The sequence below is a fragment of the Helicoverpa armigera genome, chromosome 25 (genome assembly GCF_030705265.1).
Source record: "Helicoverpa armigera isolate CAAS_96S chromosome 25, ASM3070526v1, whole genome shotgun sequence".
NCBI classification, from domain to species: Eukaryota; Metazoa; Arthropoda; class Insecta; order Lepidoptera; family Noctuidae; genus Helicoverpa; species Helicoverpa armigera.
The window spans coordinates 4,419,035-4,446,868 of NC_087144.1; the positions used below are offsets into that span (position 1 = coordinate 4,419,035).

The 27,834-nt window shown below is 38.4% G+C and overlaps 3 protein-coding genes across 8 annotated transcripts in view; 1 reads left to right on the forward strand and 2 right to left on the reverse strand.

Moving 5' to 3' along the window:
• The window catches only part of LOC110379424 (dystrobrevin beta), a 29,010-nt gene extending 14,903 nt beyond the window's left edge, over positions 1-14,107 (reverse strand). For 3 of the 6 annotated variants that reach the window (XM_064041349.1, XM_064041345.1, XM_064041348.1), the window contains exons 1-13: positions 13,780-14,106; positions 13,356-13,565; positions 12,618-12,834; positions 11,442-11,527; positions 10,614-10,765; positions 9,981-10,089; positions 9,448-9,614; positions 8,957-9,084; positions 8,259-8,362; positions 7,020-7,111; positions 6,430-6,468; positions 6,237-6,349; positions 5,684-5,855 (exon numbers count right to left, since the gene is read on the reverse strand). In XM_064041349.1, the coding sequence (XP_063897419.1) occupies positions 5,684-5,855; positions 6,237-6,349; positions 6,430-6,468; positions 7,020-7,111; positions 8,259-8,362; positions 8,957-9,084; positions 9,448-9,614; positions 9,981-10,089; positions 10,614-10,765; positions 11,442-11,527; positions 12,618-12,834; positions 13,356-13,557 (1,581 nt within the window). In that variant the 5' untranslated portion in view covers positions 13,558-13,565; positions 13,780-14,106. Of the gene's footprint in view, positions 1-5,683; positions 5,856-6,236; positions 6,350-6,429; positions 6,469-7,019; positions 7,112-8,258; positions 8,363-8,956; positions 9,085-9,447; positions 9,615-9,980; positions 10,090-10,613; positions 10,766-11,441; positions 11,528-12,617; positions 12,835-13,355; positions 13,566-13,779 lie in introns of all 6 variants that reach the window. The other 3 variants (XM_064041346.1, XM_064041347.1, XM_064041350.1) reach the window with 3 other exon arrangements.
• LOC135116573 (uncharacterized) lies at positions 2,868-4,829 on the forward strand. Its single transcript, XM_021339092.3, has 4 exons — positions 2,868-2,991; positions 3,553-3,636; positions 4,081-4,191; positions 4,670-4,829. The coding sequence occupies exons 1-4, from the start codon at positions 2,871-2,873 to the stop codon at positions 4,732-4,734; spliced, it is 381 nt and encodes a 126-aa protein (XP_021194767.3). The 5' UTR covers positions 2,868-2,870; the 3' UTR covers positions 4,735-4,829.
• A 2,675-nt stretch (positions 14,108-16,782) lies between the features above and the next one.
• The window catches only part of LOC110379441 (sodium-dependent noradrenaline transporter), a 47,432-nt gene continuing 36,380 nt past the window's right edge, over positions 16,783-27,834 (reverse strand). Inside the window, exons 11-21 of the mRNA XM_064041632.1 lie at positions 27,514-27,694; positions 26,505-26,638; positions 26,042-26,181; positions 25,680-25,783; positions 25,387-25,511; positions 25,008-25,120; positions 20,024-20,833; positions 19,629-19,728; positions 19,343-19,443; positions 17,496-17,663; positions 16,783-17,104 (exon numbers count right to left, since the gene is read on the reverse strand). Coding sequence (XP_063897702.1) covers positions 17,006-17,104; positions 17,496-17,663; positions 19,343-19,443; positions 19,629-19,728; positions 20,024-20,833; positions 25,008-25,120; positions 25,387-25,511; positions 25,680-25,783; positions 26,042-26,181; positions 26,505-26,638; positions 27,514-27,694 — 2,075 coding nt within the window. The 3' untranslated portion in view covers positions 16,783-17,005. The remainder of the gene's footprint in view (positions 17,105-17,495; positions 17,664-19,342; positions 19,444-19,628; positions 19,729-20,023; positions 20,834-25,007; positions 25,121-25,386; positions 25,512-25,679; positions 25,784-26,041; positions 26,182-26,504; positions 26,639-27,513; positions 27,695-27,834) is intronic.

Genomic DNA, 27,834 nt, shown 5'->3' on the forward strand with positions numbered 1-27,834 from the left:
TAGAAGAAGTAAATGAAACAAAATTTTTGGGTATATTATTAGACAAACATTGCAATTTGAAAGCCCAGGTTAATAATGTGAGCACACGTATAAATAGATTTGTCTATGCCCGTAGAAAAATAAGAAAATGAAATCTTTATTTGTAAGAAAATTGGCAAGTGACAAAACGGCTTTTGTTGGCGTATCATGGATATGTGGGATCCGTTTTAAATTACAGTATTTTGTTATGGGGTAATTCGACGGATATAAATAGGGTTTTGATCTCTCAGAAAAGAAATTATACGAACAGTATGTGGGGCCACTAGACTCCTGCAGGCCCTTATTCAAAAAACTAAAAGTTCAAGTTCAGACTGTTGTTGGTCTATACATTTATGAAATCGCTGTGTTTCTTAAAAAACATGGCCATCTTTTTGAGAAAGCGAGTCTCAATAAAAAATATTCTTCAAGGGATCCCACCAGATTGATTGACCAAGGTAAATCTACAACTCTGTTAAAAAAAATTGCAGTTGCATAGCAGTTCAGATTTATAATAAAATTCACAGGCATTTCCGAGACATGACACTTGCAAAATTTAAAATTAAATTTTAAAAATGGCTAATTGACAAATGTTTTTATTCAATAGCTGAATTCATGTCTTGTACTACAAGAATATGGCTAGAGACTTTGTTAATATTCAATATAATTTTTTTTATTTTTTTTATTGTAATTCCACATTATGATAATCTATACTAATATTATGTTTTTTTGGTTGTAATGGATAAACTCAAAAACTACTGGACCGATTTTAAATATTCTTTCACCATTAGAAAGCCATATTATCTGCGAGTAACATAGGCTATATTTTATCCCGGTGCGAGCAGTAGCTCCCACGGGACGCGGGTGAAACCGCGGGAAAACGTCTAGTGGTCATAATAAAATTTGCATGCCGGTTAAACGGCGAGACATGTGAAACACATACCTACTACTGTAACATCTTGTAATACCATACCATGTTTCTAGCAAAAAATAAATTTTCTAATTTCTTATTAAAAAATTTTACTTTCTTTCTGAATAAATGTATTTTCTTTCTTTCATGTTTCAAGATATCGACTTGCTTTAGTTTATCTTTCCTCTTTCCACACCCGCTGCTTTAACTATTGTTATAGGCTGTGTCCGTCCGACAGGGTCCATAATTGTGAATAAATCGTCTATATACCAACAACCTATACAGGAATGAATTTTAAGCAGTGCACAAAAAAAAACTGGTGGTCCAGAATCATTAACACAACATTTCTGCATCATCTATATTTTTTTTTCATTTTTTTATCCGCCCTATAATCAGCAAAATATGTATAGCATAATAGTCTATAATAAATAAAGATTTTTGTTCCTTCTCCTTTAGAAATATGTGATGATTATAATATTGGCTTATTTTTTTCCAATCAGTAAAGAAACTTTACTATATTGAGTAGTTCACAGTTCAGATATTATTTATTTAAAAGACGCTGGGCTGGTTCTCAACTTTTTATGATTTACTTAAAATTGGCAGACACTTCAAATCTTCAAATATACAATCGTTCACCGTTTGATATGCTCCAAACTTATTAAGATAAAAAGACAGTAAAAATCACATTAATTAGCCTTATCAATCACCTTATAATTACAATTCTGGTGACATGGTGACAAAAATTGGAGTTTGTGTCTACGTAAAGTTCCATATAGTATCAAAAATGATGGGTCCTATGCCTGCACACTTAAGGTGAACTATACACGTTTCGAGATGCCTTTACCGTGAAACGATTTTTTTGGCAGGGGGAAAATCCTCATGGACTTCCCTGCACCTGGGGTCGGTGGAGGGGGTGTGCCGGACTCTTACCGGCTAAAAACCCACCCAGTGTTGCCTTCAATTACCTATTGTCGAGGGCACGGGTATCGCCAAAGCATTCTTCCGCAGCCCCGACAGGTATTGGCCCGCCAGATGTCCAAAGGCGGGCCCCGTCACCTTCTGTGGCCGTCACCCAGCGGCCACAGCAAGCTCCATTAAGAGAGGCGCGCGCAACACAACGCCACCGTCTCGAGGCCTGTTTCTGATCGGACGACAGACGCCCCTAGTCTGTCGCCCGCATGCCGCGCCCTATGGTGGCCGGAGATCAGCCACCCTGCGACGCCCACCACGTCTGCTGCGGGCGGGGAGAGAGGAAGCAACTTCTCTCTCCCTTTCCGCCGCCTCCTTTAAAACCATCACATCTTCACAAAAAGAGGCGACGGCGTTTCACCCTTCTTCGCTGCCGACCATGCAGGTCACGACAGCCGGCAGCGAAAGACTTCCCGCAGCATCTACTGCCGCCGCTAGGTCTCGGCACTGCGTTGCCCATGCTGGGCACTCGACCAACGTGTGCAGCGCCGATTCTTCATTACAGATGCCACAGTGGTGGCATTCGGGCGTGGGCTCCCGGCCGATGCGACACAGGAACTTTCCAAAACACCCATGTCCGGTAAGAACCTGCGTCAGCCGGAAGCTGAGGGCGCCCGCCGTGGCGTCTCTCCAGCCACTCCTTCAGCATGGGCCTTACCGCCGCGATAGCGGCGTGCCCTACCGTGAAACGATTTAAGATTACATTTGGTATGGTACATTGAAACGGAAGCCTTATTCTAATGTCATTATTTATCCTTTGACATGCTCCAAGCTCAATCCGATTGTTTATTTAAATTAATAGACTATAATCTCATTAATTACGCCTTATTATAGGCTTCTATCTACTTCACCTTAAAATTAAAATTTTACGGACATTTTACAATATTACATTGTTTTTATTATCTTGATTTGTTGACTAGCTATATAAAGCGGGTTTTTTTCATTTTACTGTACTGTGGTAGTAAGTAACGCAACAATGAAGGTTATAATAGTATTGTCTATACTCTGTGGTTTGGGAATGTCGGTATCCGCGGATATATCATGCGGACAAAATGTCACTCAAGCGGTAAAAGCCTGCACTACGGCGGGATCCGAAGGTATGGTTGAATCTTTTATTATTTCTATAATTGTTGCCAAGTTAATATTATTTTCATACACAATAGCTCGATTTGATATTACTGTGGATTGTTTTTCTGGAATTTTATAAGGATGTAATCAGTCTATATTGCGAAATTAAGATCCAAATTGCTTAACTATAACGATATCCAAACCATAAGCAGTCCTAGGTATGTAATTGACGCCCATTGGTCAAATCGGCGCTTTGAAAATTGAGAATAGATCGGTTATCTTTAAATTATCCTACTCACCGTAAACCACCACTACAACGATTTTCTGGGGCTTAGTGCAATTTAATTTAGGCTAAGTATATCTTGCACACCAATGGCTGGTAAAAAGGTGAGGAAAACATCTTGAGGAAACCTGGACTATTAAGTCTGAAATCACCAACCCGCATTGAGCAAGCGTGGTGATTAACGCTCAATCCTTCTCCATGTGAGAGGAGGCCTGAGCCCAGCAGAACGATAAAAAGACTGTAACGTGTGCAATTTATATATTTACTTTCTTTATATAAATAAATAAAATAAATGTTCTTTTTTCAGCTCAAACCGAGCAAGACTGTGTAGTGGCCTCCGTAATGGATTACATTGACTGCCAACAACCCCAAGATGTCCAAATAATGTCAAGTAATAATAATTATAGTAGTATTAATATAATAACTAGCTGACTCCACAAACTTCGTGTCGTTTAAACCTTCTCTGGACCTCTAAAAGCAAATTTAAACCAAAATTAACCAAATCGGTTAAGGTCCATTTTCGAGCTTTAGTGAGCCTAATTAAGAACAATTTTTATATACTTCATCATATTGTCATTGAACATCCTTGGCAGTCGTTTCGGGTAGTCAGAAGCCAGTAAGTCTGACACCAGTCAAACCAAAAGGGTATTGGGTTGCCCGGGTAACTTGGTTGAGGAGGTCAGATAGGTAGTCGCTCCTCGTAAAGCACTGGTACTCAGTTGCATCCAGTTAGACTGGAAGCCGACCCCAACATACATTATTTTGTGTTATATCATAACATAGGTCGTTGAAAAGCTTTTAAATGTGAAAGTAACTTTTTTCTTCGATTCAATAGGAGCCGGCGGGGATGGGACTGCCAAAATGACTAAAATAAAATGTATAGTGGTCACCTCGATAGATATGTTCAAGTGTTTCGTCCAGGAATTACTGAAAACACCATTCTCTTGTAAGTACTTTGTATTAAGACGACGTCAGTTGCGAATTGAAAATTATAAAAGTACCTTATCTAGTCCTGTAAAGGCCTGTACCCATACTAAACACCAATCTATGCCAATATTATAAACCTGAAGAATTTGGACCTGTTTCATTGAACGTACTGAGGCTAAAAAAGTTCATGAATTAAGGATTGAACCGTACTTTCGGGACGCGATCAGAAGCAAACTACACTGCTATCAAAAAAGTTCGATCTTACCACGTTAATTCAAATTCATTTTTTTTGCGAATATGTAACATAGAGATCTTAGAGGTATAGCAACATAACAAGATGTGCATTGCCCATAGCCTACCATAAGGCATGTAAAAACTTATATTACAATTTCGGTTATGGCTGAAATTACTGCATTTTGTATTTGTATTATGCAGTAGTTTCAATATCCTGAAAAAACTGTGATAGTTTTACTAATTCAATTTGTTTGTGTTTACAGGGGACTGGGCGGCGCTTACTAAATGCCTCATGACCTATTCACCCGCTTACCTGGGGTGTGCATAAAACCTGAGTCTACCTGATTAAGTACTGCAACATTAATTTCAGTAAATCATGTCAACAGTTTTCTTCAAGGCATGATTAAAAATAATAGCAACTTATCTTGTGGTCTTTTATTTCATTGTAACTCCTCATAGATCGATTTTGAAGAATAAAACAATTTAAAATATTAAGTTTGTGAACATTTTAAAACATTACACTGTTATTATTATCTTGATATATTTACGAGGTTTTTTATATAGGTACAATGAAGGTTTTAAGAGTTGTCTGTGGTCTGTTTTGTGGGAGTGTCGGCAAATAGTGTTGGTACGACGGTGTCTACCAATTTAAAATACGAGCATAATGTCACTTCATCGATAACTAATTGCATTAAATCGGGATGGGATGGTATGGTGGCATCTTTTGTGTTTTTCAAAGTTGTTCTGAAGCTTTTTTGTAATTGACAGTTGCTCCATGTAAAACACTGGTACTCCGCTGTGTCCGGTTAGACAGGAAGCCTATACCCAGTTGGGCAAAGGCAACAATGAGAACATATAGTGTGCTTACTATTCAGACTTCTTGGTCATCTCCTCATTTCTCTCTTTTTTATTTTTCCTGCCATGACGGGTTTCGCTATTATTTTTTTTCGACTTCGGTCTGTCAAAATATTGGTATCGCCCGCGGTTCGTCGCGTGATCAAAACCAATTAAAAAACGATGAAAAAATCTTGCTAGAAGTGCTGACCGTTAGTGCCTGTATCACCCGGACTCGTGGAAAGATGTTACTGAAGCGAGTGCGGAGGAAGTATCCCGCTGGCCGGCCGGCATCGAGTGCCCCGTCGTTGGCAGATTCTTTCCCGTCCACTTCCCTGTTTCCCAGGTAAGTTTGTCTTTTCCAATCATATTGAGAGTCACGGGGACTTCAACGGAGATTGCAGTAACGCCAGTAACTTCTTCAGCGAGTACTGTCCACTTACCTTGAGCATCCTCATGAGTCCCTCGAGCTGGTGCATGAGGTGCTTGCGCGACTCCTGCAGCGAGGACAGGTGGCCCTCCAGCTCGTCCTTGCGCTGCCGCAGCAGGCGCAGCTCCGACACCAGGGGGGCTGATGTGGCGCCTCCAGCACTGGCTTCCGCTTCTTGTTGACGTCTGAAATGTAAGATGTCAAGGTCATGCGGGTCCTCTTAGAGCCTGCTTGCCAGGGTTGCGGGATTGTTCGAAAGTTATCGCGGCCCTGGTACATGAAGGGCTCCAGAGAGAGACGTGTTAGTCACTAAGAGTGTGACATAATAATTTTTGACATCCCACATAAAAAGGGTGAAAAGTTTTTATTCCAAACTTCTACTGGCGGTTTCACCTTCCTTAGGAAATTCTAAATATGAAATAAACAAAAATGGCATACCTACCTATATGTAACTCTGATGTATAAGTTACATTGATGCCAAATTTCAACAAAACCATTCCACCGTTCGGATGTGAAAAAGTAACTACACGGTCGCCTTTATAATATTAGTATCATAGTATAATAACCTGAGCCTAGCGATCTCTCTCATAATCTCCCTATTCTTGGCTTCGAGCTGTGAGATCAGTTCACGCTGCTGCCGCGCCGCGTCCACTTCCGAACCCTCGGACGATGAACGACCCTATAATGAAGATATTAATTTAACTGTGAAGTAAATTATTTTTATTTTGTTACTTGTGACGAGTGAAGTTCTATACTTACCAATTCCGGAGTAAGGGACGCTGATCGCCCAGCTCTTGGCTGTAAAAAATACAAAAGTACATAAATGACTGTCCAGGCAGATTGTTTTTACTGAGCAGATTAACCATTTGCATAGGACATTAGGAGGTTATATTGCACGCACATTTGCTTGGACTGCGGTGCACTCCCTATCCCTTCACTCTCAGCCCTCAGGGACGGCAATCCGACACCACCGGAGAGAGATCACAAGCAGGACCGACATTTACGCGCTCTCCGATGCACGGGTGAATCAATCACCAACTTCCAGACTACGGGCTGCATTTCTTTTCTTAAAGCTCACAAAGCGATTTCAAACTGAACCGGGAATCGACAATTTATTTTATTTTTATTTTTTGTATTTTACTCAACATGGGACAATAAACAGCTACAATGTAGGTACATGTTACAAAAATAGATAATAATAATTAAACAATTCTGCATACATTATCCAGTACATTATCTGTATTTACATGACAAATACATTATTTTTTTATTGGAAAACAAACAAACATTGGGGAACATTTAGTTTACAAAATATAGTGTAGATAAAAAAATATAGTGTAATAACTTACCATAGTTCTGTTCTCGTGTGCCAGCCGCGCCGCGTATCTCGCTATCAGACGATGTTCATCATCCACGCCACGGGATAAGTGTTCCGCTATACCTAACAATTTCACTTTTATATTTGATTTCGATTTCAATATTTTAATTTGTACTAGGCTGATATGGGGGTAATTAAAAAATTAGGTCATTTAAAAAAAAATAAAAAAAGCCTATAGATAGTTCAACTCAGATTTGCGCGCGGCCCTATGTGTGCGTCGGCTTGTAAATATACAACTTTCATTCGTGTGACAGTGACGTCGTCCGAGCATGACGTGTTCTTATCACTTTTTCTTATGGGTACAGTCGTTTACGAAAATACTAGTTATTCGTGGAGAAATTATTAAGGGGTCAGATGAAGCGTTTCAAAAAATAAAACGACATTCAAAGCTTTTTATTATTAAATATAGTTTTTCATTATTTTTTCATACGTCTTTTCAAATTGACATTGACAGTATCTAAGAATTGAATACTCCTTAAGTACATATTTTCTAGCTCGGGGTACGTGGACAATAAATAAAAGTGTGGACTAAGAATGTAAAAAGAGGTATAATCTAGTATAATAATGTAAACAAAATGTGTGGGGAATTTTAAAAAGTTGTATTGCTTCGCATAATGTCGACCAAAATAACAAAATAATGAAACTCATAAATGAACGTTTAAGTCAAATTGATGAAGGGATGTGGCGTAATACTTGTCGACATGTAGAAAAGAAAAAAGAAGAATACTATAGACATTTTGACATTGGAGTCAGAATTTATAATTCTCCTTGGAGAGTAGCGAATCCGAAAATTCATCATTTGATTTTTCAAATAGCGATTCATAATCATTATAAATAAATAAACATTAAATTACGTAATAACTGTTTTTCTTTAAACCCCCGTATACAACCCCTAAATAACTGTATTGTACCCGACTGTACCTCTTGTCACGCACACAAAGTTACAGTATATGTACAAGGGTTACCCACACATAAGGCCGCGCGCACGACTGAGTTGAACTTACTATATTACTTTATGCATAATGTAGAGATTTTAACAAGTGTTGCATAATTATATCCTAAATTACTAGGGAGTTTGTTGCACCATTTCTTCCCAGCAATAACATATAGAAAGTGGCAGGTATTCTAGCAGGCTGTCTCATGTTGTTTTGACGTTCAAAAAGTACTGTACTTCAGCCATTTATTTAATATTTTTAATATTAATACATACTGCGATGCGTGGAGCGGGAAGACCGGGAGTCGAGCGAGCCAGTGTTGACGTAGCCACCCACGTACTCCGGGAAACCATTGTGTGCCGGCACTGGGGACGGCGGCCTGTGACCAAATAAATACTTTAGTTATTAATATATGTTTTTACTGTAGATTTTACTGCGTTGTGAAGGCAGCTGGAGGAATATAAAGAACAAATATTAGAGCAAAACATATGATTCAAACTTCGAATAGGGAACCTATGTACCAAATAATATATATACCATGAACATCTTGTTAATTTTTTAACTGGGTTGTGGAGGTCAGATAGGCAGTTACTTCATGTAGGTTAATCACTGGTACTTAGGTGCATTTGGTGAGATTTGAAGTAGGCCCTTACATATTTGAGAAAAGGTTGAGCACACATTCTATTTACACTTTCTGTAACTACTATTAGGCCCGTATTTTTTCTCAGATAGTAATTGTCTGCCCTTTTTTTTAACGACGTCAAAAATCATCAAATGACACCTCCCGCTGTGGGTTAGCAGCGGTGAGGGAGTGTCAGACTCTTGCTGACTAAAAACCGTCGTGTTCCGTCGTAGGCCTTGTATGTACCAGGGCCGCGGTATCTCTTTCGAACAATCCCGCTGCGTGATTGTCCAATTCCAAACCTGAGGACCAATTTCACCTCTTAAAATCTACGTAATACTAATTACTAACACGATATGGCTAAGGTTGAGCGTCCGCTCGGGCTGGTCGGGGTAGCGCGGCAGCGGCGCCCGCGCCCGCTCCGGCACGCAGCGGAACGACTTGCGCAGTGTCGCGCCTATCTGCTTCGACGGAGATTTCTGCAACAAATATTATAGTTTTATTAATACAGAGTAATTAAAATATAAAATCACACATTAAAAAGAGGAGAGGAATTTTAACAACTACATTGTATATCTAAGTGTGTTTACATCTGGCAAATGCTTAGCTGGCGGGCCGTTCGCGAGTGTATATTTCTCGAGCCTTACACAAAACCTTTGCTGTGACTGATAAAATGATATGACCCAGGGTTCACTATTACTATTCATAGGTTCTGACAATTAAAATGTACAAGGATCGATCAAATTAATTTCTCATGCTCTTTTCTTACTTGATTTGCAGATAGATAATTGGCCATTATGCTAATGGCATATAACGATATGCCTAGGCAGATAGCTACTCACATAGGCGGCGTACTCCTTGACCTCGTGGTCGTTGGTGTGTGGGGCGGAGACTCGGCCTCGCCAGAAGCAGTCCTGGCACATGGTGTAGTTGGCGCAGCGGGTGCAGCGGTACCGGAAACCAGTGAGGGAGCCGCGGCGACAGGCGCTGCATGCTAGCGGGTGGACCACTGGGGAGAAATAATATAGTTACATATACAGCTCAATAGAAACTACATATATTTTAATAGAAACTACATAATTATGGTGATAAAAACTTTAAAAAGTTTTCAAGGCCTTGAAAGTATTTTAAGGCGTTGTTTAGAATGTGAATGTCAGTTGATACATGAGAATAAGACCTATAATGTAAATAAATTAATCATCAATTATTATGCAAGGAACTCATCAAAAAAGGAAGACAATCATTTTTTTGAGCATATTTTTCATTTCACGTCGGTTCAATAAGTGCGAAAGATTCAACAGCACTTAGTGACGACTCCTTTACTAATTTCTTTATAAACAGACCTTTATTTAACCAGTTTGTAATTATAACTTACCATTTTCGACGCTAGCGAGGCGGTGCAGTAGCGGCAGCCACACGAGGCACGGAGGCCCGGGGTCCGACATCAACGTGTCCAGGAAGTCGTTCACTGTGATCTTGCCGTTCTATAGTTAGACAATATTATACTTTATTTTTTGTTTTATGAGGAGAAAACAGGTTTAGATTTGTATGGCACTCAGCACAGTAATCATCAACTATCATCTATATAAATAAAAATGAATTGTTGTTCGTTAGTCTGATTAAAACTCCAGAACGGCTGGGCCGATTGAGCTGATTTTGGTTTTAAAATGTTTGTAGAGGTCCAGGGAAGGTTTAAACGATACGAAGTTTGCGGGATCAGCTAGTATTCCATAAATACTCCAGTATTAATTTAGGTCCTAGCTTCTCAACCATGTCAAAGAAACAGTTGCCTTGGTTCAGGGAGCGCTTTTATCCCAGGGTCAAAAAATTTAATAGGAAACAAGTAATAAAGCATATTATAAATTTGCATTAGTTCTGAAAATAATCTGCAAGTTTGGCCAATATTACGCGAGATTTTTTTCTTATCAACCATTAAAAGTTATGCATTATTTAAACTAACAACTCGTATGTATAATCCTAAAACCAAAGAGAACATTCTAGAACTTACCTGATTAAATATAGTAAGCGCAAGTGAATCCGTGTAATTGAATGAAGGCGACTCGTACACCGCCGCGGGCAGAGCTAACACCTCCCGTAGGTAGTCTGACAGTCTCTTCATGAGTAAGTGCCCATTGCCATCAGAGAGTTGAGAGAATATATCTGGACGAATACATGCGAATTATTTTATTTCACTTAGGCCTTTACAAGCACTTATAAGCGTCAAAAATATAGGTATCTCTGATTTTAGTTGCCTTTTCTAAAAGTAGGTTCCTATGGAGACGAACAGGCAAGAAACTCCATGGTTAATTATCTAATACATGATAGTTTTAGACAGTTGGGAACTGTAAAATATATTGTACATTATGTATTCAACTCTGTGTTGAAGGGATAAGGTTGATTTTTAGCCAAAGAAATAGTTCATGGTCAAATAAATATTTATAGGATAGATTGAAATGTCATTGAATGGAATTTATTGCAATGTCCTTAACACAATAATTCTAATAAATTCCCATTAAGAGTTTAACAATAGAAGCATTTGGTATAGGTATATCGCAGTTAATACATAAAGTGGTAGTTATAAACGTAATTGGTTTAATATTTTATGGTCCTACGTACAATGAATAAAATCATTCCACCATATGCAAGCTCCACAGTAACACAAGACTGTTACCTATCATAAGATTAACAAATGCATACCTACAATTATAATTCATATTCATATTATGCAGATCCAAAATGATCTCAGTAGCAAAACAAACCAATGAATCACTAGCTTCGTCACTGCTTAATGAATCATTGTTAACTTGACCTTCAAGTGAGATAAACTAGTACTTACATCTTAGCTTATCCATCAGCTTGCCGGCACACATCGTCGCTAGAGCCACTTTGATTGAAAACACTCGAATTTTACCCACATTTTCACTGAAACAATATAAACATTGTTTAATGACTGGTGTATGGGGTAATTGGGTTGAGGAGGTCAGATAGGCAGTCGCTCTATGTAACACACTGGTACTCAGCTGCATCAGGTTAGACTCGTAGCCGACACCACTATAGTTGGGAAAAGACCAGGAAGAAATTATAAACATTTTTAATACCTTGTGTAGTCTACAATGGTTCAGTAATTTAATGTAGAAAGGCAGCAGACAGACAGTTACTTAAAATTTTTTGTAATATCTTCATAATGTTAGAAACAATGATGGTATACTAAAGATTAAATAAATGTCTCGATCTATGATTAAATATGTTTACTATATCAAAATCGGTCTAATGCAAAATACCTAAGTTTTGAAAAAGGTTCCAACAATAATCTGCTCAAATTGTTTTTGAGTTATCGTAATTTACTTCTATAAAAACTCATTTATTTATTTATTGATGCATAGACACATACTTGTAATAACATATTTAACATTGTTACCTTGTTAGTGTAACAACACAATATTACCAATGAGATGATAATTAAGATAAGCTGCACACTGATAGTACCTGCACCTATGTAGCATGTAGCCCTCAAGGTCTTATGAGCATGAATACATAAATATTATGTAAACAATGTTAATGAAGATTGAATCTTCAATATATTGAACAGGATATTCCAAATGATTGGTAAATGAAAATAAAACCAAGTATAAGGTCCAAATTAATAGGCCTTTGTGCCTTCCTTTTAAGGCACAATAGAATCATCATTCATTATCACATTATTTTTAATAGGTACATTCTAATAAGATCTATTAAAATACTGTTAAAAATGAAAAGTTTTGTGTGTATGTAATAAGCAAAACTCACACTGCTTGAATGGTTAACATAGGCTAAATTTTACTCTAGCAAAGGGAGTTTTACCCTTGGACTAGTAATGTACCAGTGATGCTATGAGCATAATTTGCTCACCTCCAACAGGTATCTGTGGAGATCTAAGGGGGAGGCCTATGTTCAGCGGTGGACGTCCTATGGCTGAGATGAAGATGATTCCAGGACTAACGGACGGAAACTTCTAGTTAATATTAAAACTTACCCAGTACTATAAGCAGAGAGCAGCCAATTCAACAACAATGCAGAACACGCTTCAACAGACACCTGGTGAGCGGGCGGCAGTCTTTTGTTCAAGTTGTGATACAGTGACGATACCAACGTCTCAAGTCTGGTTACGTTCACACAAGCGGTCGGCTCCAATGTGTTCAGTGCGTTCTCACGGAACGCCTCTATTACGTTCCATATGTCTATTACGTGTACTGAAAGAAGAATTTAATTTCATAATATAAACACAGAATTAATATAATAGCTAACTTTATAATGTATGTAATGCTCTTGATGTACCAATAAACAAATAAAATATTTTTCAGGAATTCTCTAACTATTTTTCATCTATTTCAGTTTATAAAAATATACTGCTTTATTTTTAGATAAATAGTTTATTCTTAGATAAATACAAAACAAAAAACAAGAGTATATTAATGCAAATATGTAAAGCTACATCTCATATATCATTTAACCTTGATGGTCAATCAAACATAAACCATTGAGTTGTTATTCCAAGCCAGTTACACTCATGACTCAGTCTATGGTCTGCATCATAATTTTGGAGGCAATAAAAACCAATTTAGACCAATAAAAACGGCATAAAGCTGTTTGTAAATTAAGGTAATTATATCAGCAGCTATTTACATAGCCCAAAACAGAGTTCCATGTAGAGAAAGAATGAAATATGTTGGTTTATGAATAAAATTGGTATTTGATACTAGACATTACTCACAGTTACATTTCTTTTGGACATAGCGGAGCTTGCAAGCAGTCCTGTATGAGGCAAATCTGATCAGGTCAAAGTTCTGCTCTCTCATCTCCTGCAGCAGCTGCGAGCGGGGGTCGGCGCCGCTACCACCCACGCTGGGGCCTACAACCCCTCGTATATCCCCCACATTAGGCACTCCGCCCACACTCTCGCGTTCTAGCGACATTTTCACTGCTGCACACAAAATCACTATTATAAGCTATACATATACAATAAACAATTAAAATAAGGTGTGTATTTGATAATTGATTCCACTCCACAACACAAAGATAAGATAGAAAGTGATTCCAACGACATAAAAAATATAAACAAGGCTCGGAGCCGCAGTTTTTAAAAACATCTATTTTATTAAATAGCTACGAAATTGAAGACGTGAAAAACCTCTTACCTTAACCAACCGATTAGCTCATAACTTTGTTGACATAACGATAATATATTCACGGCAAACGCAAGATTATTTTCGTAGATAAATCGATTCAAAGATATTAATAGTGACAACTTGGTATTTGCTTGATGATTTAATAATAAACTGTTGTTGCATTTACAGATTAAAACTCGTTCACACTTCTTTTATATTTCTTTGTTACTTCCTTCTAATTCAATGAAAAGAATAAATTATAAAAGTCATTTCTCTACACCAATAAATTACGGAATATCGAAATCAACATGACAAGCCTGCCATTAAAAGTGCGTTCCTGAAATCAATCTTGACTCGACTCGACCTTTTCACTGTTAATTATTTTTTTTAGGGAAATACACCATTATCACCAGATTTTTTGCAAAAAAGAAAAGCTGTGTTTGCAATATATTTTTTTATAAACTTCATTTGTTCTACAATCACCTACAATTTTATTTAATCTAGACTTATTTTGTTTGAAAACTCGACCGCGTATAACGGAACACAAATGTCATCCATAGACATTTCGTATTTTTTTATCAATGATGGAAATTCGTTCAAAAACTTAGACCATAGACTGCTTGTCTATGGTCTAATGAAATTCAACTGGTGGAGGGAAATTCAAATATTAAATGTTTTTTTGAAGTTTTACCAAATCACAATCAAACCAAACCGAACCAAATTATTTATTTTAGCTAAGTTAACATACGAGGCTTGTAAGACGTCCAAAAATTAAGTTTAATGTATGGGTGCACCCATCTGTGACGCCCAGAATAGTTTTTTTTAGTTTTCTGTATTTTTTGTTATAACGGCAACAATAATGCCTCAGTTGCTCAGTTGCGAAAATTGCAACTATCACATTTATTGAGATCCAACCTGGATAGGCGGACGGACAGGCTGAGGAAGAAGTCTATTAAGAAAAAGAAGTAATAGTGCCTCGTCTCTCACTTTGGGTAGATTCGGAACTGACTGGTTTGCGAGAACCTTGGGCTCTTTATATTGAGGTTTTTCTTGTAAGTACCTGTCTTTGTATATACCTACTTACATAAGTCCTTACATGCCTATTCGACTGCCTGAATAGGTAAAAACTGCGTAAATAGGAACCTCAGATTACCATTAGACTACTACTTTTTAGGTACGTAAATAAAACCGTTTTGTAGTTTATCTAACACATTTATTTATAAATGAACACAGTTTACATTAACATTATCTGCTGCAGACAACTCAATACAATAATAAATTATTATTTACACGACTATTTAGAATCTACACATGAATTTATGAACAACACAACACTACGTTTTTACAATGTCTAATTTATTTTTACTCGCCTGGAGCTTTGCTTTCGTATGTATTACTACACATTTATTTATAAATCTAAAATAGTTATTTTCACAAATAAGAAATTATCGTAGTTACTCGTTTTGTTTTATCTACTTAGGTGTTTATTTTGTAAAGTTCAGTAGGTAATTAAAAAAACTATAATTAGGCCTTTTAAAAGTTACAGTAACAAATAGTGAGAAGAAGCATACATGCTCGTTGTAGATTTGAATGTAACAAATACTTTTTTTAATTGCTTAGAAGCGGCAATATTTAAAATCCTCAGTTACCTAACATGGTTTAAAATCACAGCACTATCAATGTATCTCATAATATTTTGTAGTCAGACGAAGATTACATAAAATACAAGAATTATTTTTTGCCCCTCGTCTATGTGTTACCAATTATTATTTGTTAAGAAACATATTCTTAACATACCTATTTAATTAATATATCAAATAAAAATAACATTCAATCAAAAATATAACAAATAGGCCACCTATCGGGCACAGGGTCCGAAAATACCGTGGTTAGGTAATGCCTTCTGAATCAAGCCCTTCTTTTGAGATGTGTATCAAACTAGGTATCTAGTTAATATTATAATAAGTACAAAATTAAATACTCCACAGTAAGCAGTAGACGCTAGTATAAGATACAAGAGTGTACAATTTGTCAGATATACTTTAGTACAAAGATAAATAGTTATATACAAAATTATTGTGCTTGTCACAGATTTGTTTGCGAGTTGGTCCAGCCAGCGTAGGACGTAGATTTAGTAATCATACAATTATTATTACATCTAGGTTTAAGCGTATCTAGGGATACATTTTTCTAATTCTTTGTAAGTAGCTCTTAAGAGTATTAAGTATAGCTAATGATCATTTTTATATATGTAGCCCAAAGGGCTCATTTTGACCCGTGAAAATGATGACTAGATAGAATTTCCTCAGTATAGACTTTGTTGCTCACCAACACACAGATAGCCTGAGCGGTGAGTATGGGTAAATTCCCCCAGATTGAGGGAGGCCTTTGTCCAGAAGTGGACATTTTTCGGCTGTGCCGATGATTTAAATATTTAGTGACATATGGTAGTGTCTAAGTAGGTTGAGTTTCGAGTCAAGGACAAGAAACTTAGCTCAAGTTTTTTTTTTATTAAATTCTCTACTTACATTTACAACACTTCTCAAAGTAGCATTTCATCTAAGTATTAAAATAAATGTGTATAAATAAATATTTATAATATTTTAACATTAATTTCGTCTACTTTTTTTTCTTAGACATTTTGATATAGTCAGAATATCATGCATTTTTCTAATAATAAATATATTATATTCCGATAAATATTTTGGCAGGACGACAGTACAACAACACTACTTTATACATATTTTTCTACTAAAAAGTAAAGTTTTATAAAATTATTTGAATATCTTACATTTTATTTACAGAACTTATAGTTCTTCCGTGCAGTGTTTTCCAACATTTTTATCGTTCGATACTTTCTCATACAATACAAATCACTGGAATATAAATTGAAGCTGAAAGGTCAGCACTCTTTGATTAAATAAAACGTTATATCCACGAGAAGTTTGATAACACACATTATTGTTATGCATAAGTACAGACAATTAGGCCATAGGTAATTTTTGTTTTTTAAATAAAATCACAACTCTTAGTTCAAACTTAAATCAATAAAGTACTACAATATTTGTTGTTTGTAACGACGACATTTTTTTAGCAATTCAAACAATCGGTCCTACTTTAGACCGAGAAGTTTCCGCAGAATGAAAACCACAGAAGTTTTAAGCAGCAACTTCCTTATTTAGTTTCTTCTCCATTCTTCTCCGCTCCCCTTCCTCAGGGTTCATGCCACGAGTGTTCAAGCAAAGCGTTTGTTCGCTTAGACGTAAAGCCAGTGTTTCCAACTGAAGCGGCTGACGGGAGCTCCGCCCCTGATCGCTTCGTGTTCAGATTCTGGTGATATGCAGCATGCTAGACGCTGGAAGAAATATAGGGCAATGTAAGTAAAAATAAAAAGAGAAAGGGAAAGTTCCATAATCTGATCTATAAAGATACTGTTTGTGACTTCTGTATCGTCATGGTATATTTGGTATATTGATGTCCAAAGTGGTTTCAAATGCAAATGAAAATTGAATTAAATTATCACTTTATATATGACAGCCCAAACTTTTTCAGAATAGTCTGCATATAGCCAGAAAAAAGACAGGCTACTTTTCATTTGGGTGCGGGACGTAAAATTTCTGGAACGTATTTGTTGTTCGTGAAGCACTGGCAATACCGTGAGCCTTTCGGATACACTCCCAGTTGACAGCCATCAGGAGTGGATGATCAGGAGTTTATTGACGCCATACTCTATTTTTACTCCATACCTGTCTGAATGTGCCGGGGGTGGACAGCAGCTTGTACACGGCGACGACAGGTATCATGAGGATGGAGGAGCAGGCGAGCCCCCAGCCGAGCACCACCGCCCAGGGCGGGTACGTGTAGTGCTGGTACTGCAGTGGCTGCTGGTATAGGAGACCGAAGACCACTACACCCTGTGGGGAAGGTGAGAAATTGTGAAGGGTTTGGTTATGTTTCAGTATCTTGTCTTTATGGGTATAATTTCTTTTCCAAACTAGGTAATAAATAAAATACTTAAAATTAATGTACATTCGGCATATACCCTTATTCGATATTGTTGTTTCGGACCAAAATTTACTTATATCCTTCGCTCTTCTCATTTGTGGAAACATCCGAACCTATTAGATAAAGTTGACAAAATTATCAGGAACACCCTTTCTCTAATATTAAACGTGGCCCTGGACGACCGAGCCTGGCAACAGGCCTCACTGCCTATTCGCTTGGGAGGCCTCGGCGTCCGCAAAATTTCCAGTCTTAGTTTACCGGCATTCCTCTCCTCGGTCCACAGCACCGCAAGTCTCACTAGGAAAATTCTATCTTCCTCACTGGTGGACTTTGGGGTGCCGTGTTTGGCTGATGCGTTGAATGCTTGGAAAATGACTTGCCCAAATACGGTTATGCCCAGTGACCCCTCCTCTCAGAGACAGTGGGATGGGCCGCTCTGCAGCATCACACGGAATGATCTTCTTAATACGTGTAATGGTGCTGCCGAGCGTGCTCGCCTGCTGGCTGTGGGAGTATGGGAATCTGGACTATGGTTGCAGGTTATTCCGTCAACCAGCATAGGCACTATGCTGGATGACAACACCTTCCGGATAGCTACATGCCTTCGATTAGAGGCGCTCCCTGTGTTGCTCCGCATCGCTGCCATTGCGGTGAAGCTGTCGACAGCCTCGGGCACCATGGTCTGTCGTGCTGCAGAAGTGCTGGTCGTATTGCACGGCATGCCAGCATTAACGACATTATCCGTCGTGCTCTTTCCACCGCCGGCGTACCAGCTGTTTTAGAGCCTAATGGACTGGTACGTGACGATGGAAAGAGGCCAGATGGTATGACGTTGTTGCCATGGAAGATGGGTAGGCCCTTGGTGTGGGACGCAACATGCGTCGACACCCTGGCGCCATCACATCTTCCTAGCACGGCAGTCTGTGCTGGGGCGGCTGCAGCTTCTGCAGAGACCACCAAGCGGCGCAAATATAATAACCTTATTGGAAATTATAGTTTTGAGCCGTTTGGGGTCGAAACGCTCGGACCGTGGGGCCCGAGTTCGCGGTTACTTTACAAGGACATCGCGAAAAGGCTTGTCGACGCTTCGCGTGACCAGAGGGCTGGCTTATTCTTTGGACAAAGAATTAGCATTGCCATTCAACGTGGCAATGCAGCCAGTCTTCTGGGCACGTTTCCGGAGGACAGTGATGCGGAGGAATACTTCGACGCCTGATCGATGCTTTTTTATATTATGTTTTATGTTTATATACATTTTGTATATAGTATTTTATTTTTAGTTTTGTATAAAGATAAGTAGCTTAAGTTTGTATATATGTATAGTGTGTACATTAATAATTCAATTATATTAAAGCTAAGATTTTATTTAAAAAAAAAAAAAAAAAAAATCATTGATACGTTTAAATAACAGCCGACTAAATGAGCCTTCCAAAACACGAAGGAACTCGTTATTAAAAGATGGTCACCCACGGACCGAGCGCGCCAAGCGTTACTTTAGCATGAGCTCCTCGCTATTTGAATTACTTTTTACGTTTAAATTGTTTGCACCAATGACATTGGAGAGCAAAGGGCTATTCTTCAAACTTACAATAATGAAGGTAGGACTGACGAACTTCCAGCATATCCTCCAGTAGAGACCAGGTCTGAAGCCCAACATCTCTTCTACATCATCAGAGAACCGCTTCAAACCTGTAATTTATGGAAGCCGAATTTTGATTATATTGACAATGATGGTGGAAATGCGCTTCTATTAGGTCCTATTATAAATGCACAAGTTTGCAGGTAGGATCATTCATTTGTTCAGATTCATTCATATATGTATTCGTAACTACGTAAATACATTGAATAAAGGAGTCTTCTGAGAGCTACGTTACCATAGAACCAGGACACAGCAACGGCTTCGAAGAGCGCCGAGCAGAGCAAGGAAATGCCGGCCGCGTACGTGTCCAGCAGGTGGAACATGTAGATGCCTCCCTGAAATTGAAGAATTTCTTCAAAACAAATAAGCAATTTACTATGAGTGCAAAAGATGACACCTGAAACTGTGCAACCACAGAGAAACACCGAACATACCATACGTCAGATAAAATTACTAGGGTGAGTCGCGTAGTGAGCATGCGATGGAGTATGTTCGCTCATTGACGACCGGAGCTGCTACTTGCAGGCGTTTTGTCAATGGCCCATTAAGCAGATGTGATTTTCATGATCACATATGTATTGGTCCCATATTAAACCAGTTAGATATAACTGTAGTATTGTCATACAGTACCGGTGTGACATTGATGCAGGCCACGCAGAAGGAGACGCAGACGACGAGCAGCGTGAAGTGTTCGCGGCGGAGCCACACGGCGCCGCACGCGCGCGCCTGGTCCAGCAGCCCCGTGATCACGCACTCCAGACCACCCATCTGCTCCATACAATATAGTAACAAACCTACCGGTGTGACATTGATGCAGGCCACGCAGAAGGAGACGCAGACGACGAGCAGTGTGAAGTGTTCGCGGCGGAGCCACACGGCGCCGCACGCGCGCGCCTGGTCCAGCAGCCCCGTGATCACGCACTCCAGACCACCCATCTGCTCCATACAATATAGTAACAAACCTACCGGTGTGACATTGATGCAGGCCACGCAGAAGGAGACGCAGACGACGAGCAGTGTGAAGTGTTCGCGGCGGAGCCACACGGCGCCGCACGCGCGCGCCTGGTCCAGCAGCCCCGTGATCACGCACTCCAGACCACCCATCTGCTCCATACAATATAGTAACAAACCTACCGGTGTGACATTGATGCAGGCCACGCAGAAGGAGACGCAGACGACGAGCAGTGTGAAGTGTTCGCGGCGGAGCCACACGGCGCCGCACGCGCGCGCCTGGTCCAGCAGCCCCGTGATCACGCACTCCAGACCACCCATCTGCTCCATACAATATAGTAACAAACCTACCGGTGTGACATTGATGCAGGCCACGCAGAAGGAGACGCAGACGACGAGCAGTGTGAAGTGTTCGCGGCGGAGCCACACGGCGCCGCACGCGCGCGCCTGGTCCAGCAGCCCCGTGATCACGCACTCCAGACCACCCATCTGCCCAGTACAGTACAACGGTCAAATAAACAAAAGAGTCAATCGTTGTTTCAGCCGAGACACGTCCGCTATTGGGTCATAAACAAACTTGGGTTTCAAAAATAAAAATAAAATCAAAGTCGTATTTTGTTTGGTTCGAATCAGCATTTATTTTGAGAAACATAAAATAATTATAATAAAAATATTCTCAGAGATCAAAGCTTTGATTTTAATTAGTTTTTCAATATTTTAATTTATAACTGTCCACAGAAAAGACTTCACAATCAACAGAAAAGACAAAAGTTGTAATTTGTCTAAATAATTCTAAACTAAATAAAAGAGTTTTATTAAAATTACAACAATCTGGCTGTATTAATCATCTTCACATAAAAAATGTCATAAAATAAACAATCCTCTCGTTTTGAAAAAATAATGAATTTATGTCCACAGAAGGGATTTATTTTCGGTTGACTTAAATCAAACATAATGTCAACCAAACTGAACGTAAAATAATATAGAAATAAACATAATGAGACATATCATATTGTTTTATTCGTCATCGCCACTATCAGTGTAGGGATCGACAAAAGGTTTTTGAGACTGCTTAGGTCGTACAATGAAGTCGCCTTCGCTGCTGCTGTCTGTGGGCAATGGATGACGATAGCGAGGTGTAAAAATAACATCAGAGTCATCAGAGTCTGAAAGGAACTTGGATCTCTCATCCTGCAGAGGTAAAGACACGTCTGAATCATCAGAGTCTGGCAGGAAACCAAATCTTTTACAGGGACGTGATGGGACATTATGAGAAGTACCTCCATCAGGTGTAATCTGATCTGACCTATAAGTTATTGTAGAAGCATTAGCCGTGTCTTCACTTCTCGGAGAAACGTTCCTTGCGTCAGCCATACTCAAGGGACTATGCGTTTGTGTATTATTGGACGGAACCTTTATCTGGCCAATTTCAAAATGCGGGCAAACAGCATTAGATGCACAAGACAGACAACTAAGCCTTCGGGCATGTAAAATATTTGGATCATTTTGATTCCAAGAAAGTTGATGTATCTTAAATGTCCCTTTATAAGCTTTCATCGCATTTTTATCTACTATTTCTTGAATGTCTTCAATATTTGGATCCCCAATTCCGTAGATCTCAATTCCTTTACAGTTCTCTTTTAGACATAACATAAGTGAGTCATAGTCAGACACATCTTTGCCCATCGCAACCGAACTGTCGCACAGCCTTTTTATGCAGCCACCTACTCCGTCTGGAGCACCTTTGCCATGCCCTTTCGCTATAGTGCCAAACAATATCGGTCACGTCATTTAATTCTCGACTAATGAATTTAACAATTAAAAGAAACATAGTTTTGTTTCGGTATTGGGTCGTTGGGCCGTCACTCAAAATATGTAGTTCTGTTAAATTTGGACTGAGTTCTTTAATTCGCTGTAGAATTGGTTTAAGGTGGGCACAGATCATAACAGGATCATGGCGTAAATTTTTTGAAATAGAACACATGGATGTAGTTTGGAAACCATTATTCGGAAATTCTGCCGCGCTATAATAAACGCAAGTATGAAGAGACAATTGAGGCTTCGAGCCACCAAAATGAGCCGACTGAACCTCAGCACTATACTTACAATTATAGTTTTCGGAAAAGTCTACATGCAACAAGCCTTTGGTAGACGTTAATTGTTGTTTAAATGTTTGTATTGATCTCATTTGATGAATCATATTAGCTACATGTTGCATGAATACTGGTAAATTTAAATGTAATAACTTCACTAGCGCACCTATCGTAGTTTTAACAGTTTCTTTAACACATTTCTTGCACTTTTTCTGTACACCTTTGATAACTACATCCACGTCTTTTGTAACCCATCTATCATAAGTTATATAATCGTTTTCGGCAAAGTTATTAAAATCAATTTTCTTATAAAGACAGCTCTGACACTCTCTCTAAACATTTAGGAGTCAGTGTATTATTACAACACAATGCCTTAGCGGCATCGGATGCAGATCCGTAAGAAACAACTTTCGATTTTGAAGTGATCGAATTATGTGATCATTATTTTCGTGTAACGTACAGAGACACGTGTTTCTTGAAGCTGCTTTTGGAAACAGAACCCAAAAAGGTCTATATCTCCTAAAAGTCTGATATGAAATATTAAATCCTGTTTTGAGTTTAAATATTATGTGTAAGTTTAAAAGTGTGTCATTTAGTAAACGAATTTGCCTTTTGCTTTTTTTCCTAGTTATTGTTTCATTTTTACCTGCAGTTAATCTACTATATTCGTCATTTATTAAAAAATCATGCACAGCTTTTCTTATATCCGTTTTCAAGACTTTATTTCTAGAACTCGACTTCGATGCTTTCTGTTTTCTTTCTTCTAGTCTTCGTATTCTCATTCTATACTTTTTAATTACCTTCCCCATCTGAAACACCTTTTTCTTTAAAGCCTCATTTTCAGCTTTTCTTGCTCTTTTATTTCGGGCAGCTACTGCACGTCCAGATTCAACTCGCGAGTGAGGAAGACGGACTTGCCGGTGGAGTATTTTCTTGTATAAGTGATTCAGTAGCTTTTCGCATCTTTAATAATTGTCGCCGTTTCTTCGATTTTCGCGCCACATTTTTCTTATTTGCCGCTGTTGCCTCGGTGTAAACTGATCAATTGTTTTAATATCTCCTCTATCCTTTTTCTTATGGTATCTTTCTCTATCTTGTTTGCGTATCTCTTCAACAGCAGCTTCAGTTAACTTAGCCCGAGCTCGACGCATACTTAATTTTTTGTTCACGCCGTCTCATCTTTTTTCTTCATCAGTAAGATTCTTTAGTGTATTTTTTCTAGGCATTTTAATTTACTGAAACAATGACAATGAACCATGTACCCACACCAAGCCAAGCATTAAAAAAGACATAACACGTAAATGCAACACAATATTGGTAAAAAAGTCCCATAATAAACATGACAATAAATATATTATACATGGCATAATATCCTATGCAAAGTAACAAAACAAATGCTCTAGCTGTTCAACACATAATTTGTTTGCAAAAGCAAGTTTTAGTCTTAATAGATGTCACTTCTGTGGACACAGTCTTTTCCGTGTCAATGTCCACAGAAAAGTCTACGTCCACAGAAGTGACTGTCTACGGAAAAGTTTGTCCACGGATGAGAAAATCAATCAAATCAAGCGTAAAACACGTCAAAATTTTAGGTTAGAATTTAAAAGCAATGCTTGTAAAAATGGCGTCCCATAACAATTGATGTTAATAGATTTCCATAATATTTGATAAAACACTTACCGTGGTATCGAAGTCACAGAAAAGTCGCAATGATCTTTTATATTATACTGAAATAATCTTTGATTTAAGCAATTTTGTTTTAATTGACGGAGCGCATGCAGACCGAAACCAAGGTATCTTAAACTGACAGCGATTGAAATGTTACCAGTTCAAATAAACAATTTAGGCTGCGTTCCAAATATTGAGAATTCAAACATTGTATATATTATGACCACGGAAAGAGTCGCGGACCTAATAACAAATTGTTCATGTATCATAATTTGAAGAAATTTTATTTAAATATTGTATAACAGTGGAAAAATGGATTTTGATTATATTAATAACGGTTAAAAGAGGTGATGTATTAGTATTTGTAAATTATTACATTTTAATTTTGATCATGAAGTTTGAAACCGCGTTTGGAAACGGTCCACGGAGGGGTACAAAAAGGATGTTTATATTTTAATATTTTTAAAACTAATAATTAAAATGTAAAAATTACCTGGTAAATTAATGGTGTACACTCATATTAAATAACTGTAAGTATAAATATGGTTGATTTACATTGTTTTAGTTAAGTTTGAGTCAACGCACACATAATTTTAATGTTCTGTTTATGACCCTATTAGACAAAGGCGGCAGGTCTTTCTCTAGCCCTATCTAGATCGCTACTTTGTTCGCCTCACAAGATAGACGGATGATCTGGCCTAGGTTGCCGGGAAACTGGTTGCGGATTGCTAAAGACCGAGCAAAGAGGCAATGGTTTTTGGAAACTTAATTATTTCCACATTTTTTAACCATAGGACCATTGGGTCTAAAATAGAGCTATGATTGCACATCTTTCAAAAATTGTATCCGTGTTGAATGAAGCATTTAAGTTAAGCGAGGCTTGTATTAGACGTGTGTCTTACCCCCGAATCCAATCCAAGCATTATGAGCATGAAGAAGAATAGCATCGCCCATAGACTCGCTCCGGGAAGAGTAGCGACTGCTTCTGGATACACTTGGAATACCAGTCCAGGACCTGAAATAATTAAAAAAAATATGGGAAAAGTTTATATAGTTTGGAAAGTCACAGTCCTACTTATATTATAAATGTGAAAGTTTGTGAGAATGTATGGATATATGTTTGTTATTCAATCAGGCAAAAACCGCCGGACCGATTTGATTGAAATTTGGTACGTAGATAGGTGATATTAACACATAGGCTTTTTATCAACACACCACGCGGGCGAAGCCGCTGGCGGAAGCTAGTAAGAAAATAAATAATTTAAAAAGTTGGGCGATTACCTTCAGTGGCAACAGAAGATATGGGAACTCCTTGCTTGTAGGACATGAAGCCGAGATATGTGAAGATCACGAACCCGGAGAAGAATGAAGTGAAACAGTTTACCAATGTAGTCACCAAGCAGTCTCTGAAAATATACATAGAAATAAATTCAGTGTTACTGGGGAGTTTATTCCACCATTTCTTCTTCTCAGCAAAACATATGGGAAATGTTATAGGCGGGAAATTTTGTGGGCTGCTTTTTTGTAAACCGTCTTAAAATGGATGCGTTCAAAGATTTAACTACATATGTTACCTGTAGCAATTGTTGTGGAAAGTGTTATAACTGGCGTAGGATAGATGCACTCCGAAGCCAGCTCCCACTGAGTAGAAGATCTGAACTGCTGCGTCTACCCACACCTGAAAAACAAATAACAAAAAGTTTGAAAAAATAAATGGCTGAAAATTCCGTATCTAATCTCCGGGCCAGCAAACGTAGATTGAGAAGAGTACATAAGGGTACATAAGGGTACATAAAAAGAAAACAAAACTTGTGAAGTCACAAATTCACAAATAAATAAGGGTACCTATGATTGACAGCATACCCTCACTGCCCACTATGCCATTTCCAAGCACACACCCCTTTAACATAGAGTAATAATAGTAGGTAATGTATACTTGTGTATCCTTCAATCGTGTGAGCTCCGGCTGCAGGTAGTAGGCGATGCCCCTGGTGGCTCCCGGCAGCAGCAGTCCTCGCGCCAGCAGGATCGACAGCACCACGTACGGCATGGTCGCAGTTAGCCATACCACCTTGCCTGAAGAAATAGATGCAATCGTAATTGTGGCAGATAGTGTTAAAACTGTTAACGTAAATCATGTCTGTCTATGGTCCAACACTCAGCTCTTTCATAGTGAAACAGTTAAAATCGATTAAGCTAAGTACTCATTTTTTTTAAGCTTCAGTAGTAATCTCTCCTTTCTTGCCTCGGTGTTCAGTTAGTTCTTTCTCAATGCAAAAGATATAAGGTTCTTCATATGATAGCCCCTGATTCACTGTGTTTTCTAATTATACAGGATTTTTTAAATGGAAAGTATATACCTCAACTTAACTTACATAAGTCGTTCCAAGTAAACTTACCAGAGCTCTTAACCCCCTTGAACAGTGATAGGTACAGGGTGACGTAGACCAGTCCCAGGCAGATGGCTAGCTGCCACTTCGGGAAGCCGAGGTCATTCAGACCTTCTGAATGTTGCATCTCGAGGACCGCTCGACTGAAATCAAAGTTAGTATTGAGTAAATGTATATAGAATTATTGTATACGTGTGTACTTTCACACTAGTGTATTTTGTAGCGCGTATTTTATAACTTCTCGGTTTTTTTGCAGATTTCATCGTTTGTATCGAAAGTTGTTTATTTAATGCCCGTATACGCGCGACACTGTCCATAAGAACTGAGCGTTGCTGGGCGGTAAAATCGAGCGGAAAATCTAGCTCATGTGAAAGCGTTTTTCACAAACTTACAATTAAGAACTCTTATAAAAGTAAAGTAAACCCTATCTTAACATAGCTATACATACATACATACGAGCATACTCAAAAATACCTTCGACACAAAATATTCAAATACCAAACTAAGATACCCTTACATTAACCTGCGATCGGATTGGGCATAGACAAATTACGTTACAGTCACCCTTGAAAAAGGGTCAATTTCCGTGAGACCTGATTGGACCTTTTGTCCCTGCCGGAAGGTCCTCGTATGACGTACAGGAAATATCGAACCATGACAAACATATTGTTATCAATAGTTTTAGGTTCAACTATTTTGAATTGCCCTGTAAGTCTAAATCTAAATGATTCTATTTGCGTCTGTTGAGTTTAGGAAAAAAAATTGCGACGAATATTTTTAGATATATTTTATGTATCTGGAAATGTCAGTAACAGGTAATGCTATCCTTCGTCAAATGGTAGTTGTCGTTATTTTCTATTTTTGCATATGCCACTTATAAATAACTCCGTGTACCTACTACTCATACAAAACTTACTATCGTAAGTCATCCTGTTCTGAGCATTTCAAAGGAAGTCTCTATTAGATAAAAAAAGCAATAAATAACAGTAGAGAGCTCAATAAAAATATAGATACTCACTGAAAAAACTCCGAAGCCGGTGTGAAATGCGACAGAGGTCCTTGATACCGCACGTCAGTTCTGTTACTGGTGCCATTGATCCTGCCAGAGTCCCAACACTGCTCCGTGTTCCAGGAGTTGTCACAGTGCACCCACGGCAGTTCTGACCGAGCTGATGATATTAGGAAGTAGAGGGCCCAACCTGAATAGTAATGGAGTCTTTGTTAGTAAGCTATGGTTAGCATGTTGATTTCTGACACTTGCACGAATATTAAACATTAAAAAAGAACTACTTTTACGGAATTTACCGCGGTATCGTCACCTTAGCCTGCCCATGACCAT

What these genes read in the sequence shown, in the direction of transcription:
- LOC135116573 (XM_021339092.3), top strand. Translation starts at nt 2,871, where the DNA reads ATGAAGGTTATAATAGTATTGTCTATACTCTGTGGTTTGGGAATGTCG. An exon ending in CACTACGGCGGGATCCGAAG is followed by an intron (nt 2,992 to 3,552) that starts GTATGGTTGAAT and finishes TTCTTTTTTCAG; the next exon opens with CTCAAACCGAGCAAGACTGT. An exon ending in AGATGTCCAAATAATGTCAA is followed by an intron (nt 3,637 to 4,080) that starts GTAATAATAATT and finishes TCGATTCAATAG; the next exon opens with GAGCCGGCGGGGATGGGACT.